Here is a 20,425-nt window from a genome sequence, read left to right as displayed (position 1 = left end):
CGACAGCGTGGACAGCTCACTAATGGTGCAGGAGCCATTAAGGAGGAGACTGAGAAGAAACAGCCCTCCCTCCTCCCTCAGTCCACCCCCCATCTCCACCCTCCAAACACACACATGCACACACACACGCCATGCTCTATGCTGGTTTTCAAATCATCTACAGTGAGTTACTGTATAGAGCAGATTTCAGATGAAATTTCTGGGCATTTTCAGCGGTACTGAGGCTCAAACTGCAATGAGTGAGATATATGTATTATGTAAATGCAATATGCACTATCTACATAATATCTATTATAGAGATAATTAATTGATTAAATATTTGGTTCATAAAATGTCAGAAAACAATGAAATTGTTAACTGATTAATGACCTAACCACTGTGGTTTCACAGTTAAGCAAACTGAGATCTACAAGAACAAGATTTCTAGCAGCTAGCAAAGTTGCTCTTATAAAAAGAGGTGAAAAAGAGGAGGTTTTTGCTGCTCACAGCACTGAAACATAATAAAAAAAATGATGTGAAGGTGTTGTCGAACTTCTTTCTTTTTTTTGTGTTTAGAATTTTGGATGAACCCACCCTGAATTTATCACTTTAAACAAGACTAAAGTCAAAATCTCCTTACTGGATTTTACTTTAATAATTAGTTCCTTGTATTCAGTCCCATTTTGATTTCTGCTGTTTAATCTCCCTCACAGTGAGATGGTGCTTGTGTGTCAGCTCAGTGTTTTACTCCATCAGCCCACACACACAGTACAAAGTGCTGAGGATAAAAATGTCACAGCAATAGAAGCAGCAGCAGATAGAGTGTAAAAAGACTGATTCTGACATCAAGACAAAGTTACAGTGGCACATTGTACACACACATGCACACACTGAAGGAGTTCTCTTGTACTCAGTGTTGCCCATGAACCTCTGTCATTGCTGTGTCATAGTCAAGGAACAAGCAATGGCTAAATCTACCTGAGGCTAAAAGTGCCCGACTTAACAGTTGACTATCTGACTTTTCAAGATCAGGTCACCCTTACTAAGGGATTTCAGTCCAATGAAACTACCTTAAAGAAGATTACATGAGAAAAAGAGATACAGCCCTGCACAGATTAACTCTGCTTAGCTTATCAGAATGATAATGCATAGCATTGTGTTAAAAGATTAAAGTGGCTTTGTTATGTGTCCGCCTTACCAAAAGACAGCCCAGCACAAAGAGGTGACACTGCACTTGTCTTATAATTCAGCTCACAATCCAATTCAGTCCAATGAATCTAATTATACTGAAACATCTGCAGTAAGACCACTGACCTCACAGCGAAATCATGCAATCTGATGCCTGACGGGCTCAGACTGTGAATGTGTATTCAGGCATGCCCTCATGTGCATGACTGTCCCAGACATCCAACGCATTCAACAACCACAACTAAGTTGTGGACTGTCACTAAGTGATGATAATATAAGGTTAATGTTGCTGCAGCAGTACAGCTATCTATAGATGTTAGACAGTCTGTTAGCTAGTCTGTCACTGCTTCCTCACTCCTTGGGTTTACAGTACAATCAATTGCTAGTTTCCTTAGTACACCGAGCTAAACCTCTAATATTTAGTCTGTCATCAATAATTAAAAACAATGGGTGGACAAAATAGTGGAAACACTCCTTCCATACAACACAAGACAATTCCACGACCATATGAACAACAGCCTTCAAAATGACCAACAATTTTCAAGAAAAAACGGAATATTAGAAACTTCTTGGCGGCAGAATTTACAGCAGGACTGTTGGATTGGAATTGGAAAATATTGTAACAATCTCCCCCTCTGTTCCTGAGTTATGGCAGTGAATAATGGCCAGAGTGTTTGATGTGATGTCACAGTGAAGTTGACCTCTGGGCTTTTGGATATGATATGTCATCACTTTGTTATATTAAGTGTATTTATATTAAGAAAGCTATCCAAAAAATATTGTTTTGGTAGTGGTACTAAAACCTAGTTAACATACCAGACAGTACTAAGAAATCTGATACAACACCCTGTCCTAAATATTTGTTATGCCACATGATTTACAGTACTGATGTAATTCAAATAGATGGGCTTGTTTTGTTTAGACAAGTCTGAAAAATGTAGAAATGTCTTCCCTCTCCGTGTCACAAGAGCCCCAGAAAAAATGAAAGAAAAAAGAAAACTGCTTGTCACTCTAAAGAAACTGATGTCCTGTTAGTATCTGGTTTGTATGAATCTGTTTACTAGAGCTTTGAGTTACAGTGAGAATCTACTGCATCCAGCAGGTTAAATAAGGAACTGCACCGGTTCTGTGTTAGCACCAAAAGGTTGTTCTCTTTAATTATGAAGCTGCACAGTTCCATAAATCATGGACCTGTCAAATATGTTTGTCTAGTGTCACTAGCAGCAGTTCATGCAATAAAATGTGCATATCCATGCAGTGCAATATGTTTGCTGTCATAGAACATGCAAAATATAAATCAATGACTCATTTTCAATTACAACCAACACAAATTCAACATAGACTCAAATCAGCATTTATAAACAAAACCAGCTACAGGAAGCAGAATGAGCTCTGAATGGTCTACTGCACTGCTGGGAGAGTTCAGCACCAAAGCCTAGCCATATCAGCACACCACGATGACATTCATAAACATAATTTTGGTTAGAGACATGATTTAGTAACCACAATGTTACAGATTCAAATGTTCCAAGTATCTAGGCTGAACCAGAGTGTGTACTTACAGGTGTAGGAGATGTTCCTTCTCCAGCCCAGGCAGTCAAGACCAATAGGGGTGCTCTGAGAGAAGCAGTGGGCCTTGAGGGGCATCCCTCTGAAAGCCTTGATGGGCCCTGAGGTGACTCCAGCATCAGTCTGTGTGAATGGAAAAGGACCGATTTCAATCACTGCTATAATCACTGGCATTCATTTGTTTGCTAATAATGAACTGGACATGTAAAAGACTGTCACTCACTGGATACAACTGAGTGATATGGAAAGAAAAGAATACAAGATGAATGTGCATACATGAATTAAAGGGCAGATGAGTAGAGAAAATTAGATTAGTCCATGCATGAAACAGAAAGTGAAGTGAGGACAGAGATGCACAGGCTTCCTATCCAAGAAAATATGTCAGAAGCCACCAGACAACAGACTGCCCAGGAAGAACGGACATTCGGAAGCAAGGCAGAAGGAAGAAGATGAGGATTACAAAAACTTCCAAGGTTTGGTTCTTTGCTTTAGCAGCTCACAGCAATGCGGCCACATCTTACTTTGTCCATGTCTTCAGATATCAGTGTGCTGAGTTGGCCAAGACTCCCCCTGATGGCTCTGGCCAGTTTGTGTTTGTATTTCTTTTGCTCTTCAATCCAGAGGTCATCTGAACAGTTTTGTCTTCGCCGCCGGCCAACTCCATCATGGCCTACATGCACCCAGCAGCCAGTCCTCAGCCTGCCCAGAGCCGCAGAGGCCTTCCCTTCACCCTCCGCCTTTCTTGTTCTTGACTGGATGGCAGGTCGACCACTGTTTTGTGTGCCCTTTTGAATGCACAGTTAACTAGTTAGTCACAGTCAGCTTTTCTATCCCAGTTCTACTCCCTTTAAGTCCCCCAGGTGCAGTGCACAACTTTGGCTAGTTTGTGATCATAACTTTGAATACATGATAATGTAAATACAGTGATATGCAGTCAGTACATTCAGTGGAATGTCTTAGTATGACATGAGATGAGAATGTACAGTAAAATGACTACAGGGTCCTGTACTTGACAGGTACTTGTTTACACTGAAACAGAGTTGGTCAGTCAAAGTTGTCATTTAACATGCAGAGTACTCACACATTAAGGGCTACACTTGTGTTGGCTTAAAAATGAAAACAAATGAAAACGGAAAATGGTTTCATGACTCCACACACTTCCTCTGTGGGACTACCTTCACTTTATCTATTTATTTCTTCTTATTATTATTATTCAAAATGGCATGGCACTGGAAAATTTCAACGTTTAGTTGACATTAGTGTCAAAATGGGCCAGGGGAAAGAACAAGAACAAGTGAACATAAGATAAGCACTCAACGGCTGTGTTGAAGTAGCCTACTTTATAGGCATATTCTATTTTTGTATCATGTGGTATACAAGCCACAAGGGGGGGTAATCTTCAAGTTATCCTGTTCTAGCTCTGTATTATAGGACCACTGTAGGAACTTGAAGAAGTAGGATGACGGTAGCCTGAAATCACAGAATATACCACACTGCTGGAGGCTGAGAGGGAGAAAGAGTTGACACTGCTGTTTCTCTCCCCCGCTTCAGCCCTTGCACAGAGAGCCACAAAGAAAGAGGGATTTGTTCTCTGTCTCAACCCAGACACTGACAGATATAGGTACACTGGCAACAACCCTGAGGCACACATTACCATGCACAAACACCATGAACTACAGAGCAAGAGATTCACAGTGTTTTTTTTTTTTTGGGGGGGGGGGGTGGGGGGCGGTATTTCTAAGTAAGTTAGTATATGTGAGGTTGGAGGAGGTGGGGATGAAGCACTTTTCCCATGGAGCTGGAACCTCACTGGCATCTTGAATAAGGCCTGCTTTATCTACACAGCTTTATAGTGATGTTTAACATACAAAGATAAAGGGCACTTACAACATTAAAGCAGAAATCATCAGAAATTTGAACGTTATCCTAGTAAAATATTTGCATGTTTACATGTAAAACATGTATTTACCATTATAGTTTATATATATATATATAAATCTGATATTTTTTTCTTACCTCTAATTCACTGATGAAGCCAATGGCACACAGGTTGACGTGTGACTGGCTGTCTATTCTGTGCTCGACTGCATCCAGGAGGCTGAGGCTGACACCCAGAGGGCTAGTTGAGGGTTTTAAGGTCTTCGGTCTCTTGGGGGGATCTGTCAATCCCTCCACGCTGACCGACTGACCGAAAAGTATAGGACACACAGAACTGGCCCGCGATGAGTGAGGGTAGCGAAAAACTTTGCGTTGTGCGGCTGGCCTAGGGCTGTTAGGTTTAGGGCTCATTGGCCGTAAGGGGCTCTCAGTCAAGCCCTCACTGGCCACTGGGTGGAACCTTGTCCAGGAAGGCGAATGCTGATGAGTAAGGGTGGCTAGTGAGCTGGGGCTCAAAGGTGAAACAGGGCTGTCGTGATTTGACAGTGGGACTGCAGAGTCATCTAAAAATGGAGGTAGGCCAGACACACACAGTGTGGTAGGTAGACCATTTGGTGAACACTTCCTTCTCTGGCCCTCAGATTTGCACCCATGGGGGCTTTCCTTTCCACTCCCATGTGGAACTCCCCGTTTGGAGATGGGATCAGTGTGGCAAAGGGTTCTGAGGGAGGATGGTGACCCTGGATTGCTGAGCCTATCCAGGAGTGGAGAGGACATAAAGTGTCCACTGTCCAGCCCAGAAGCAGTGCTGCTGTATTCCCCATCTGGCACTGAAAGAGTTCTTTTCAGCAGCTCAGCTTCCTTGGCCTTTTTTAGTTTCCTCCAGGATTGTTTGGCCTTACCAGAGTCCACATCAGTGCCCACAGTGGCCTGCTCCTCATTCTCCTTATCCATTGAACGGGACTCAAACAGGCTGGAAAGGGACTTGTGTGCTTGTGCAAAGCGCATGCGAATGTTTAAACTGTCATTGCTCTTGCTCCTCTTATAGGTTTCCCCATTAGGTGACTGGACTTGCCTAAGGAGGGGGTTGTCTGGGCTTGATCCTCTGTTACCCACCTCGTTACTCCCTTGGCTGACTAGATGACGGACATGGCGAGTGTGGGGAGTAGAGGGAAAGAAACCAGAGTCCTCTTCTTCTATCTCGTAACGCACTGGGGAAAATGCTTGGTGGACTGTTTGGTTGAGGATGTCGCCTTTGACAAAAACCTCATCATCTGAGTTGTCCTTCTGTGGCCCTTGATCAGGCAAAAAGCCCTCACCTCCTCCATCTGATGACTCCTGTGGTGCGTCCTCACTTTTGGCACCCTTTGAGCCCTTAGCCTTTCTAAAAGAAGGCATTTTAGCAAAGACAGAAAACTTAGAGCCTCTATTTCCTGTCTGGCTGCCTTTTGTTTTGCTTCTCTTAATCATTTTGTCAAGATTAGCATTTCTTTCTGAAATAGCAAAGTGAGGATTCTCCAACTCATCGCAGTTACTGCTAGCTGAAGTGTAACACACAGCATCATAGGCAACAGTCATAGGTCTACAGTGCTTTTCACTACTACTGCACAGGACAGGTGTAGCTGTGTCATCTTCAGGTTCTAACACAGCAGTGGTTAAAGACTTTTCTTCCTGTTCAGTCTGGTGTTGGTGACCCTTAGAACTGGAGATGTCCTCTGAAGCGTTAACAATATCCCTTACTTTCTCAGCAGGCCTCATGATCTCATATTCCTTGTTTGCTTCTATTTTTAAATTGTCCTCTGTTGTGCCGCAGTTTTCCAGTGAACGCTCAGCCTCCCAAATCGGCTCTAAACTTCTGACAGCAAGCAGGTTGAGGTTGACGTCAGGGTGAGTATACTTTACTACCCTCACCTCCTGCTGTGGAACTGGCAAGCTCTCCTGTGTGTGCTCTCTGCACTTCTCAGCCAGTGTATATGTCTCTAATGATTCAGATAAGCTGCCTATTCTTCTGTTAGGTAAGCTGTGATCCCCTGGTTGATTGTCTTCTTTAAATTCACTGTCCTCTTCTGATCTTAAGTGCTTAAGGCCGTCATGTCTTTCCGAGTTAGAACACTTCAGCTCTAGACTTCCAACAACCATGTTATCCTCAATATTTTGTTTTTTTAGCTCATCTGCATGAACTGGGCTTAAATGAAAGCATCTATCAAGTTCTTTTTCTTGCACATATTCAGAGTCCTCACTGCTCCAGTTGGATCTGTGGTCTAGTGAAGACAGCGACACATCACATACCTCTTGGGGCTTGTCTACATCTTCCAAAAAATTAAGGGTAACGTTTGTTGATGGCACAACCAGGGCACAAACTATTTTCTCATTACATTTGTAGTCTCTCTGGGCTCCGCCTGAGAAACTGCCTCCACCCCCCTCTCTTTGCACCCTTTTTATACTGGCCTTGGTGTTATTGTTGGAGTCTGAGAGCAGAGAAAGGGAGGTTTTCAGGCTACAGTGAGGTTCAGGAATCTTCAGATCCAGCTGAACTTGCTTACAATGACTAGAAACTGTACTGACAGTGGTTTGTATGTCTGTGGAAGTTGACTTTTGAGCTACACCTGGATATTCTCCACTACTGTCCTGAATGGACTCAGTAGCAACAGGACGTGTTGACGTTTCCCCTATCTTAGTAAGCAGATGCTTAGAAAGAAAGCAGGCATTAGGTTCACTGGAAATTGCTTTGGGAATAACTTTCAACTCACTATGCTCAGAAAGATTTGTTGTGCCAAATTGTGACTGTGGAAGACTGACTTTGCTAACTGCTTCCGCAGTTGGTTCCTGGTCAAGATAAACATAACTGCCCTCCCCCTCCCATTCCTTGGTTTGCCAGAGAAGAGAGCAGGGTGATCCTACCCTTCCCTTCTCTCCACTAAACTTCTCTGATAACAGCAGGGAGGGGTCTGCTCCTTGGGTGCCAGATAAAAACAGCAGATTACTCAAGAATGAGTGAGGAGGAAGACATTCCTCAGACACCTTACCCGTGTCAGACTGGATTTGAGCTGAGTCAGGCCTTGGTTCTATGGAGGCTGACTGTGCCTTCCTCAATAGCTTGTCCACTGAATGGAGTTGCCTATGAAAGGGTATTTCTACTGAAGTACCCCCCTGATCTGCGTGATTAAGGATTAAATCCTGGGTTCGACCTGGTTGTTTTGGATCTGGTCCCCTCCCACGGAGCTCCTCCCTGTCTGAGCCTTCCAACAGGACAGGTGAGGCTAGTTTAGTAACCTTTGGAACAGCAGTCTGCTCAATAGCACAGGTGTCCAATGGGAAAGAGGTTGTGGTCTCTGTGGAAAATGTTATGGAGGAACAGATTTCATTTACTGTCCCAGGTGGTGTAGTCCCCTCTGTGAAACTGCCAGCACACCCACACTGCTCCGCCTGGAAGCAGACACCTGACACCCTTGCCTTATCCTGGGGCGTTGTTACACTATTACAAACTTGAGGGTGGATCGCTGACAGTCCTCTGTTGGGGCTCTCTTCACACTGAGTTTGTGAACAGCAAATGTCTACCTTGTGTGCCAGTACACTAATTTGCGTATCCAGTGTGTCTCTCAGTTCTGACTTTGTGTTATGTGATACACTGTTTGTCTTTGTGTCATGTTCATCTGTGATGCTGAGACTTGCTGCATCAATTTCAGTAATTAACCCAGTGTCTGTGTATTTAATCTCAGCTTTAGAGTGTGCTGGTGTACAAATGCTGTCAGATTTTTGTGCATTTATTACATCAGTAAATGTGCCATTGTTACGATTAATCTCTTTTTTGTGATGTGTTTGATTACAGTATGCCCCAACACTCTTGCGTGAGTCCCTTTTGTCCTTGCTGTGCCCTTTTACAGCCTGTACTTCTCTGTCTTCATTGATTATGCCCTGATGTTCTAAATTTTCTCTCTGTCTGTGAGGTCTATCATTAAAATCACTGTTGTATCTATTTAAACCTGTGTTTTTCTCTACCATATATGTGCTGAGCAGTTCAATATTATGTACCTCTACATCCTGAACAGCACAAATTTCTGATCTTTCTTCTTGTTCTTCTTGTGTCTCCAAAAGCGTGTCTTCTGTGTTATCTGTATGAATCATGCATGTTTCTGACTCTGTAGATGCATTCAGTCTGTTGGGATAGCTTTCTTCAGGCTGTGCATGCAGCTTCTCTTCCTGAGTGTCTGGCGGAGTATTTACCTTTGTGTTGTGTTGGCTCAGTACATGTAAACTGTCTGGCTCTGTGCAGCCCTTGACTTGAGTTTCTGTGCAAACAGCCTGTAAACCGGACTGTTCTGGGTGCAAGTCGAGGCTTAATTTCTCTTTATTTGGATGAGGTTGGATCTCAACTGAGCACAGGTCTCTGGTGCTGAGCTTTAGGGGAATATTAGGGTCTAGATGGTTCTCCGGGCTTTTCCTTCTGCCACAACTGGTTTGCCCAACATAGGTCTCTGTGGCATCTCTGTGACTGTCCTTGGTTGTCACTAGCTCTCTCCTTCGGGCTTTACTCTGCCCAGTGCGGAAGCTGCTGCCTGTTGCTTGATGACCATCACAGGCGTCCTCCAGTCCAAGCAGGGCAACCAGACAGTCCTCCCCATCTGGAGTTAAATCTGATAGGGTGTCACTCTGCCATGAGCGAGTGTCAAAGTACTCATCAGATGTGTCGCCGCCTCCTATGCTTCTCTCGCACCATTCCAAGGAGTCTGCACCCAAATCCCCCTCCTCTAAGCCTAATCCTTCAGAAAGGTGGGGGGTGTCTTCAAGGGCTTCCTGAGGCTGTGGAGACAGTAAAGAAGTGGAGGGTGAGATGGAAGTCAGCACAGTAATAACAGTGGGTTTAGCACAACTGATTTTAACCCAAAACAATAAGTCATAAATTCATAAAGATATACAATATTCAGACATGCATGTAACTGAAGTCACATAGTGGTAATTTCTAAAGCAAGTCACTAAAACTGTAAGTGATACTACAGCTATTATGCATATTCTTTTTTTCCCCACTTTTCAAATGTGAATAAACTTGTACTGAATGCATGTGAAAACAGCAGCTAAGTCTCGAGCTTCTGAGTGCCTCTGCGTTCCCTATGGCATGGGATGACTCACAACTAGCTAAGAGCAAGGTAAGAGACACACTCAAGAGACACTCAAGTTCTGTGGTGCACTGGAGAACATAGCAGCATTGATACAATACTTCCAAATCTACCATTAGCAATTTCTATTTCTTTAATTCCACTCAGAAAGAGGAAGCCAAAAACCTAGCCTGCTAGTGTTAGCATTCCCATTACCAGCTGTTTGTTAGGTTGCTGGAATGAACTGATATTATGAACTATTTTCAGTGCCCACCCACATTATTATTACACCAGTCAAATTACAGTAATGACACAGTCATTTGGAGCCAAAACTTCACAGCAGAAAAATTGTTGGTAATTAGAATGATCAAATAAGTAAACCAACCGAAACAAACAAGGAGATATACATTGATTTCTTAGCAGGGATTATTTTAAATTTCAGTCTGTCCTTAAGAATTACTTGTTGTGATTTGTAACATTTATAACACACGGGACAGATGAAATCAAACAAAATGGTTTGTTTCTTAACAGAAATGGTGACATATTCTCCATTTTGTTGATGCTTTGAGTAAAGGTTTCAATCTCAAGCAACAGGTTGCTCTCCCTTTAAAGAACAGTGCACACACACAAACTTGTACTTCTATCTTTGTGAGGACACTCATTGATATAATGCATTCCCTAGCCACTGGCCCTCACCTTAACCATCACACACACGTCCACTCACATGTCCACACTTTCCCAAAATGTCCTCATTAGGTCAATAACTGAAAATGATCCTGACAAAGACAGAATTACAAATATGTGCATACACAGACAAACACATTGCCACTGCTACTGGTACATGTACAATCTTCAATGAAATTCTTCAAAGCCAAAGTTTTACTTACTCTAAAACGCCTCAATACATCAGCTGTATCCAGCACCAAAGCACAGAGGCGAACGGCAAACCAGCTCAGCACTGCTCCCATGGCGTCCCGCACACATATGCTCACACACATAACCACACAGCTCATATACGTTTCACTGGGTCTCCTCTTTCCCAGTACTACATGCCCGTAGCTCCCCACTGCACTCTTCTTCCTTTGTCTTTGTGTTTATCTTCCATGATCACCAATGCTTGCTAAGAGCTTCACGTCTTAAATTACATATCCACCCCTTTCTTCATCTACCTGCCGTGACTGGCTTTTACATAAAGCCTCATGTCTAAGATAACTGTACACAAAGGTAAAAGAACTTCCCTTTTCTCTGCATGTTAAAGATGTGGTCCTTCTGCAGTGGCCAGGCTTAATCTAGCCTCTAAACAGCAGGTACACAGTGATCTCTGTGTCTCAATAACAAGGAAAGACACTAAGAAGACCTGCTATAAATACCAAGCTACAACTTTAGGCAGTGCAGGGTGCATGACAACTCAACTCAAGGACAGGTAACCCTAATGCAATCTAAATCACATTAGGAAACAAATAGCTGCATTGGTTGTACATAAACAGGAGCACAGTCTGCACAGGACCTTATCAATTTTAAGTTGTCTGTAAAACCACCATATCAGTGAAGGACTGTCCACTAGTCTGACTCCAAGCAGATAACTTTCCTCTTCTGATCTAAATTAATAATTATTATGTTGTATAGTGTAAAATCTATGGGATATATGAGCAATGATCTTGGATCTATAAGACCCATTAGAATCAAAACTCAGTTCACATTCAACAATGCAATGATCAATTCTACAAATAAATTGTACGAGGGAAAAAAAAAGCATGACATCCACATCACATGTAGTCTCCCTCATCCAACAGAAAAGTCCTATAAATATTCTTCTAAAATGCAGTCAAATAATGGGAGCAATATGAAAGGTTCCTATTACATGGTCCAAATGTAAATAAAAAAATATAAATCCTGCAGGAATTTGAATTGCGCAAAGTATGACATTACCAAACCTCAAAGCAATCAGTTGCTTCGTAAGGAATAATCATAACACAATAAATTAATAAATGAAAATTAAGTATAGACCCAGGTCACATATTTTCATTTGCTGTTGTAAATACAAAACTATGGATATCTCCTCCAACATGGTGACCACTGTTAGTCTATTTAAGAATATATTCACTTGGCTCACATGGACATCTAACAGATAACGATCCCCACTGACTAGCTGACCACCAATTCCTGAACCAATCTGCCCACCCTAACCCTGACACCCCTCCCCCTCCCCCCACTGGCCCAATGAGCAGGACCAAACAAGAAAAACTGTAATCACTGGCTAATCCAGACATGCTCCATTCACAGAGAAGCCAGTGTTATTTTCTGCTAATTAATTAGAGTTGAGTGTCAAAAAGAAGCTTAAAGGCTTAGCAGAGCTCCCTTTCTACCACATAGTGGTGTGGCTGATTGAGGCACAACAACCTGACTCTTCACCACTGTCATCCAAGCTACAAGTCTACATTATTATCCTCTGTTGCAGACAGAGTCTGTATTTTAGTATCCAAACATTTCCATACAGGCATCTGCATGTCACTGAAACTCTGCAGCTAAGCAAGGGCTTACCGAAAAAAACCACAATCACTGTACCTGTACCTGCAGCCTGTACCTGTAAATCTGTAAGTCGTGTGCAGGGTAAATGTCCCTCTCATCACTACTGTGTTGCTGACAATCATTTGGAGATTGGAGCTCTGCTATGACTGTGCAGAAACAGTTCTAAAGGTTTGAGATTTGAGATTTGTTTTGCTGTTTTAGGTTCAGATTTTATCTTGTACATAAACGTGGGCACTGTCAGGATGTTTGGGAGTTGCAGGAAGGAAGATTGTTCAAGCTGCTGTGACATCACATTTTGTTTTGTTCAACAAAAATTCCAAAACACAAAGATGTTCAGTCAAAATAACTGGTGATTAGTGTGAAATCTCTGCTTTGTGTTGCTGTCTCTCAATTGCTGCTCAGCAAGGAAACAGTAACCAAGGAAACAAAAGGAGGAAATTTTGAACAATTAACACTGTAGCCTTGGAAGACTTCGATTTAATATGAGGAACTCACACAAAGGCTAATATTAGCTTTAACGGAACTTACAAATGCATTTTTATATGGAACAAGGTCTGTGGACTTTGTTCTCCATAACTTACATTCAAATTGCTTCAGGAATTGTAGCCAATATGGACAGAAAGGATCATTAAAGTGACCAGAAACTCTTGCGGTGTACTTAATGGGTCAATGAGTATTGCATTCCGAAAGACTACTGGTGATTTGTATCCAAAACATTAAATAGGGCATGTCTCACGATAAGATTTTGTCTAGGATGATAAACTGGATTATGTTTCATGAAGCATGAGGACCCAGGGAAGCAAAATCTGACAGAATTAATTATGTAAATTTTCAGACATTTAAAATTTCAAAACCAGTGCCCTGTTTAGCTTTTAAGCAATAAAAGCAATGAATGAAAGGAAATAAGTAATCAGCTGAGTAAGTTATGTACTGCCTAGCATGCCTAGCTTGAGGCTCCATGGCAACAGACATACATGATGATAACCCAGGGATTGACACACTGTTAGTGTGCATGTGTGTGCATAGTATGTCTGCTTTGAAATGAAAGATGGGAGGGTGGCAGAACTGCCAGTACATAGTCCACAACCACCCATGATGTCACTTTCACACATGCACATCATCATCTATCATCAAACTGGTATTAAAAGCAGAGCAGTAGATGACACTGAGTGGGAGTCATCTTAAATCTGTGTTTTTGGTCTGGCAGAAAGGGTTGCCATGGAGCCAAGTGTGAATCAGCACATGACTTGGGTGTTAAACAAACACCACACCACACACACACATACGCACCAAGGGTGTAGCTCAAAGCTACTATCTGGGGGGCAGGTCAATCTAAGGCTGATCTTTAGCTGAAAGCTAAAGAGAATTCCATTTGCATACGCTTTTGGGACAACCCCTCGCTTCAGCCTGTCCACTCCAATCTCTCAATATTTCTGATTTTTGTATCTGTTCAGAGTGTATTACTTGTGCATGTCTGAATAATGTATACATATACAGCTATATAGAACACACTCACTCACACACACAAACACCCAAACATACTGTAATAGTCACTGACACCAGTGTTACAGAGGATGCATTACCTAACATCGACAATCTGGAAACACAGCTGATATTTACACAATGATCTCTATATCCTCTTTCTTTAAGAACTGCAATGATAGACACACACAACATGTGACAACATAAATTATTGACTCTTCTTCAACAATTGTGATATGATGATATGAGGGTTAATGATATGTCCTGGTTAGCAGGACAAACAGGTATGTGAAACAAACAAAAAATGACATGTCTAATCATATCTAATCCTTTAAGCTGCTCTGATCATTCATGGATGCATTCATGGATTTCTTAGAAATTCTGTGGCATTGGCCCTTTAAGATGAACTGAATGTGACCTCAGAAGGCTGCGTAAGTCTCAGTCAGAGTAAAGACAAACCAAACACAAACAAGCTTCTAAAGCAAATCCTTCCACACACACACACACACACACACACACACCACGAACAGGCAAACTGGACTGGATGAATGTTTTTACTTAGGTCAGCTAAACCAACAGCAAGTAAATATTGTGGTAATAATCACCATAGTGCATTAACAGTTCAGTGAACAACAAGTAAAGCTTGTGTTGTTGTAGCTAATTGTTGATTTCACCTGAAATTTCAGGTAAGAAAGCAGATGAATGAGATGTTAATGTGACAAAACTGACATTAATATGACAGTAATAACTGTGCACTATGCACTAAAACAAATTGGTGATGAAAAAAGAGATGACTAAAATAGAGTTTCAAAATAAACAGTTGAAAACTTTAAACTTTAAAAGGTTTTTCAGAATACTATCAGATATGGATGCTAAGGAAATGTTCCTGTTATTTGTACGGCTCCTGTTATTTGCACAGCCCTTATTAAAATAATGCACGTACAAAAAAAGGTCAGTGTATCCAACAGCTGATTGTGTATTATGTGTAGACAAAACTTAGTTCATCAGATGATTTTCTTATGGCTCAAAACAAACTTGTCAAACATTAAATAACTGCATTTTAAGTGTATTCTGATTATTACAGCTAGATCACAAATAAATAATTTCACAATGAACTGCCTTGTACCTGCCCATACCTGCTTTCCCCCCTGAAAACATGGGACCTTATGCATTACAGGCTTTGCTACTGAACCACTATACTACAAGAACCACTGAGTATAAAACATTCTCACGGGACTAGTCATGATCTCGAAACTGAAACCTAATCAAAACGAGTACCATTTTAAGACACTTAAAAGGCACAAAAAAAACCCAAACAAAGCTTTTTAAACACTTTTCATGTATCTGCAGGAACTATAGAGCAGTCACAGTAGTGATACCAAGTGGTAAAGGAGAACATCAGTGAGAACTTGAGCAGAGAAACTCACAGGTATGGGTTTCCTTTTCCTCCTGAGACATGTTTTTATTTGCACAACTTAGCCAGGCCAAAACATGCTGGCTAGGTTTACTCCTACCAGAAACAACACTTGCACTGACACACACACACACACACACACACACACACACACACACCATACCTGTTTTTAGATCAGCTTCCACTCTCTGGTCCCCCTCTTCTTTCCCTTTCTGTCTCAAGAACCAACTGTTGCCTCAGCGTTCTAAAACTTTAGAGAGCCACTGATTCTTCTTGACGGCCTGGAGACGCCACCCACACCCAACATGGAGGGAATGTGGACGTGGGTGCTGATGTGTCAGGGCCCCGGGGACAGCTGGCTATTGTGCCAGCAGTGCTCCAATGAGTTCACACATACACACATCAAACCAGCATCCACACTATTTCAATGCGTGCAACCACACAGAGGAACAAGGCTCATCTTTCTCTTCTCTAAGACCCGATATTCCTAGTTTGGCTCCACCAGCTGTGTCCAGGCCTTCACCTCACCACACCTAGCACTGAAGCTGACTTCCACCTGTTTACAGTTACATGCAAAAAAAAAATCCCAAACTGTCCGATGTTTTCTCTGTGTAACTGGAACAATAGCGTGTGACTGACATCTGGGTGGCATCAATTATTTATTCTGATGTTTTAAGAAGCTATAAAGCAAGCCACACACACACACAGACAGAACCTACCTCTAGCAGCGTCTGGCAGAGGATGTAGACTTAATGCTGGCGGACTAAGGACTACTCTTCTGTTCTCAGTTTCCTCCCCTTCTGTCTCTTCTCAATCTAACACTGCTCCCTCCATCACCATCACTGCCCCTCCTCCTCCTTTTGCCCACTCTCTGAGGTCATATCCAGATTGTCACCTACTGTCTTGCATCTCAGCAAAGAGGAAGGAACCTGATCTCTGTTCTGGAGGCTACTTGGAGTAAAGGAGGGTAGGCAGGGGTGGGAGTCCCTGGGGTCGAATATGACACCTCAATATACAGTAAAGCTCTGTGGATGTTCCATTGTTGAGAAAAATGGGCTTGGAACTGTTACGTTGATAAACTGGCATGAAATAAAAATTCAAGGAATGCACAGGTATCTAGCAACATCAAATGACACCCTTTGGACCTAAAATACATTTTCCATACACACCCATTTCAAAGCCACAACTGCTCTAAGTATCAGGATGCATTATGGGCACAGAAGTAATTCTTTTAATACTGCGAGACAGGCTTCCATTACAATTAATGCGCGGCAATGACTGGATAACTTATGTAGTATTTTGTAGTTGCAAAATCAAAGATCAGTGGTGAGGACATTCCTACACAGAGCACAACATCCTTCTCAACAAGGAAAGAGGATAGAGCTGTAGCAGGTCCAGTGTGCACTCAGGGTCAATTGGTACAAGGAGTGGGAGATGAGTTTTAAGACTCATCTCAGGAACAGGACAGATCAATAAAGGCCAGAAGCCTGCCACTGGGATTCCCTCAAAGGGCTGGACTGCCAGAAAATCTAACCCCCAGACAACAAACAACGGGCTGGAAATGGGGTGTTATAGACTGTAGTGTTTATACTGATCCTAAATCAATACTAAGTAAATGGGTCATTAAACCAGTGCTTCCCAGCCTTTTTGACTTGTGGCTCCTTAAAACAAAGACAAAAATAATGTCTATTTGTGCCTAAGACTATGAGTTGTGACGCCAAAAAAAAATTCTATCAAGTTATTGTTGTACCATAAGTTTTTTCTTTGCCTTATAACCCCTCATATCCTCTTGGTAAAAATTTCAACTCCAATTTAAACTCCACACTAACAGAGCCTAGCAGTTTAAGTATGTGGTATAAACCTGATGAAGACTAATGGTGACTGAATTTTGTGAAAGTGGTTATACAAAGGAAACAAAGTGCTTAATGGAGCCCTATAGCTACAACAGCCAGATGTCTCCATTTACATCAGCCACTCAATTATTCATGAGAATTAAAGAACACACAAGCTGCTGCTCAGGGACACACATGGGAGTAGCCATATTGTGGATACATACAAGAGTACCTGGTTGGCTGTATCCCCATTATTAGTATCTGATCTAAGAAAGCACTGGGTTCACTTTTCGTCAAACAAATGAAATTCCTTTTGAATAATGTACACATTATGAGGCACTTATTTAAAAATGTTCTTTTTCTACAATGTTTTCATTAACAGTGAACATTGCTTCAAAATACAGCAGATTAATCATTCTGGTCAATAAATTTGTCAATATTAGCTTATTGTACATACTGTATATCAGTGATAGTATCAGTCAATAATTAATAAAAATTCACACTACAGAGCATGAATGCCACAGGTATGTTTGAGGCCATTTAGCACTGCATGTCTGACTCACTCCATGCTTCTGTTTCCTATCCATCCACCATCATGTCACAATTTCAGAATTACTGTCCAGAAGCATTTTGGATTCAACACCATAAGTGGAAAAATCGTGAACACAGGTGAGGCTGTTTGCAAACTTTGCATGATGCAGCTGCCTTACAATAATGTTATCTTGTCATTGTCTTGGCAAAAAATAAAATGAAATAGGACTTTCATAGAGGAGACCACTGTTCACTTCCTGTGTCAGCATTGTTTTTTTTTTTTATCCATGACTTTTTCACAATCTTAATTGCATATTTAATATTATTATTATTATTATAGCCATGATGAAAAAGGTCCTTTTACTTCAAGTGCTTATTTTAACATGTGCCTACTGCTATTACCCTCCCATGAGTCATTGAAACAAACTGGCCAAACGACCTATACGACCACTTAAGTTGGAAGACTTGTTTTTGGGGCACTTTTTGTCTGTGCAGTGGAGAGATTACAGGAAATGAGACAAATGGGGGATAACATGGACCAACCAGACTCAAAGTGGGCACGATGCTATTAGATGATCAGCATCTTATGAAAGATTTTAAATGCCTATATGAAGACAAGTTAAGCATAGAAAAGTGAATTACAATACATATGGTTATTTTTCTTTGCCTTTTTAATTTTTTTTTCATTTGATTTAATTTTAATTTTTAATCCTTTATTGTCCCTCAAGTTGTTCCCAACTGAGGAAAATTACTCTGTATTTTACCCACACTAAATGAACGAAACACACACACAAAGCATGTACATGCACTAGAGACGCTGGGGCAGAGAGCTGCCTACTAGGGCACCCAGGGAGCTGGGGTGGATCGGTGCCTTGCTCAAGGGCACCATAGTTGTGGTTGCAAAGGGAGGGCGCATCTCCTTCACCACCACCACCCATATCCTATGGACAGGACATGGGTGGTGGGCCAAGGCCGCACTCTTTACTTGCTGCGCCACGGCCACATTTACTTTGTTATAATGAAATGAAAAAAAGACACTGATCAGTCACAAAATTAAAACCAGTTACTGGTTTTAATGCTTTTCATTGTCACATGAATTTGAATCAAATCACAAGACAGAAAAGAAAGGGAAGAGACACATTGCATTTCAGTTCTGTCCAGCAGAGAGCAGTTTAAACCTGTCAATACTAAATACAAAGCGCTACAAGTAGTTTTCATGAGGTGGTGAGACAGAGCACATCTAATTGATATTTATTTCATATTCAAAAAGACAATAACACTTTTATTATGATTTGTGGGCAGAGCTGATGTCAGGCAACATGAATCAGTGAAAAGGTCAACAGCAGAGTTTGCCTGGGCACATTTGCTTTGCTAACTGTCCACAGCTTGCAGTGAAAACAGAGCACTCCAGTTTGTAACAAAGACTTCCTTTCTATGCTTTCCCAAGACTTACCACAGAGGAATAAAACAAAACCTAGCATGGCTAATGAGCTGCAATTCATTCATTTCAAATGTCAGAATACAGTGACAAAAGGAGACTGCTGATGTAAAAAATAGGATCACCAAGAGGATATAACCAGTCTGCTTAAAACAAACTCCATAGACATAGTGTGTGTCCTGACCTAATGTTGGCCCTGGCCAGTCCTGGGTCAAGCTGGGTCATGTGATCCTGAAGAGCAACTGCAGCCTTACAACCTGGGATAAATCCCTTCTGTAACAAGAGATACTTTTATCCTCTTAAAAAGAGAGCCAGCAGTTTTGCACTAATTTATTAAAGCCATTATGTTTATGGTTTGAAAAGTTTGGACTCTGGCACCTCCAAGTGGCAGTAACAAAAAAAAACAAAGAATCTGAACATTTGTTTATACATCAAAAGTACAGTATATGCAGCAATGACAAAGTGAACTTGCCAAACATTTCCTGTAGGTAAGAACACACACCTACTGATTAAAATGCATAAACACCCACACCCACACACACAGTCCTTTCATTTAGCCTAGCTTGTCTCCCCCCCAGAGGCCACTACCATGGAAACATGGCACAAAGGGACAGACCAGTGAAAACAGGCTACAGAGGTCTGGGTAAGAATACTAATAACACGTGGGAAAAGGGAAAGAAGCAGCCAATAATTACACATGATTCCCTGCAGAGTGCATTTATCTAGCCAGTATTTTCTTCTGCTCCAGCACCTCTCACACAAACAAACATGATAAGAAAAATAATAGATTACAAAGTACTTTACTCTATCAACTGTCCAAAAGTTCATGCAAAGACTACAAAACCACTACACTGGGGGTATTAATGTAGCAGTATCATTTGCAAATGTATGTGGAACTGGACCTCAAGTTGCACACCAGCTAGATTGAGTGGGCACAAACATTGAAATCCAGCTATCAAGATTGTGTTGTGAACGTATGCAGTTCACTGAGTACTGAGATTTGTGAACATGTAAAAGTATCTGTAAATGTGTGCTCAGATTTTCCAAGTGTATTGAGGTTTGCACACAAATGTGTGTAAATGTGAATAATCTGTGTATTTATTTGTGAAAACGAATCTGCAAATCAAAAAACAAACAAATCTGAATGTAAATACCCTTTTAGTGAAAAATGTAAGCATTTAGTCTCAAGAGCTGGAGAGTAAATAATTCTAAATTTCCACCTCAGATGGGACTTTTGCTTCTCTGTCTGTAGCATAAGGATTTCTCTGCCCTGAACCCAGGCTCATGCTGCCAGGTCACATACCACTCCACTAGCAATGTGCCCCAATAGCTATACAGCCTCCACACCACCAGTCAGTCTTGGCAATGCTGGATCGTAGTGGATTTGGCTGCAATTTTGCTGCAACAAGGCAGCTCTACAGTAAATGTTCATTTTTGGATATTTTTTAAAAAACATTTTTAGCTGAAATATGTTTCAAAACATATCTTAATG

General features: G+C 41.5%; 1 protein-coding gene across 3 annotated transcripts in view; it reads right to left on the bottom strand.

The window, feature by feature from the left end:
• The window catches only part of arhgef4 (Rho guanine nucleotide exchange factor (GEF) 4), a 137,411-nt gene that overhangs the window by 59,032 nt on the left and 57,954 nt on the right, over nucleotides 1-20,425 (bottom strand). For all 3 annotated transcript variants that reach the window (XM_041065517.1, XM_041065518.1, XM_041065519.1), the window contains exons 3-5: nucleotides 4,753-9,414; nucleotides 3,258-3,521; nucleotides 2,730-2,859 (exon numbers count right to left, since the gene is read on the bottom strand). In XM_041065517.1, coding sequence (XP_040921451.1) covers nucleotides 2,730-2,859; nucleotides 3,258-3,521; nucleotides 4,753-9,414 — 5,056 coding nt within the window. The remainder of the gene's footprint in view (nucleotides 1-2,729; nucleotides 2,860-3,257; nucleotides 3,522-4,752; nucleotides 9,415-20,425) is intronic.

The sequence above is a fragment of the Toxotes jaculatrix genome, chromosome 20 (assembly GCF_017976425.1).
Source record: "Toxotes jaculatrix isolate fToxJac2 chromosome 20, fToxJac2.pri, whole genome shotgun sequence".
Taxonomy (NCBI): Eukaryota; Metazoa; Chordata; class Actinopteri; family Toxotidae; genus Toxotes; species Toxotes jaculatrix.
This window is presented reverse-complemented; position numbering and strand designations above follow the sequence as displayed.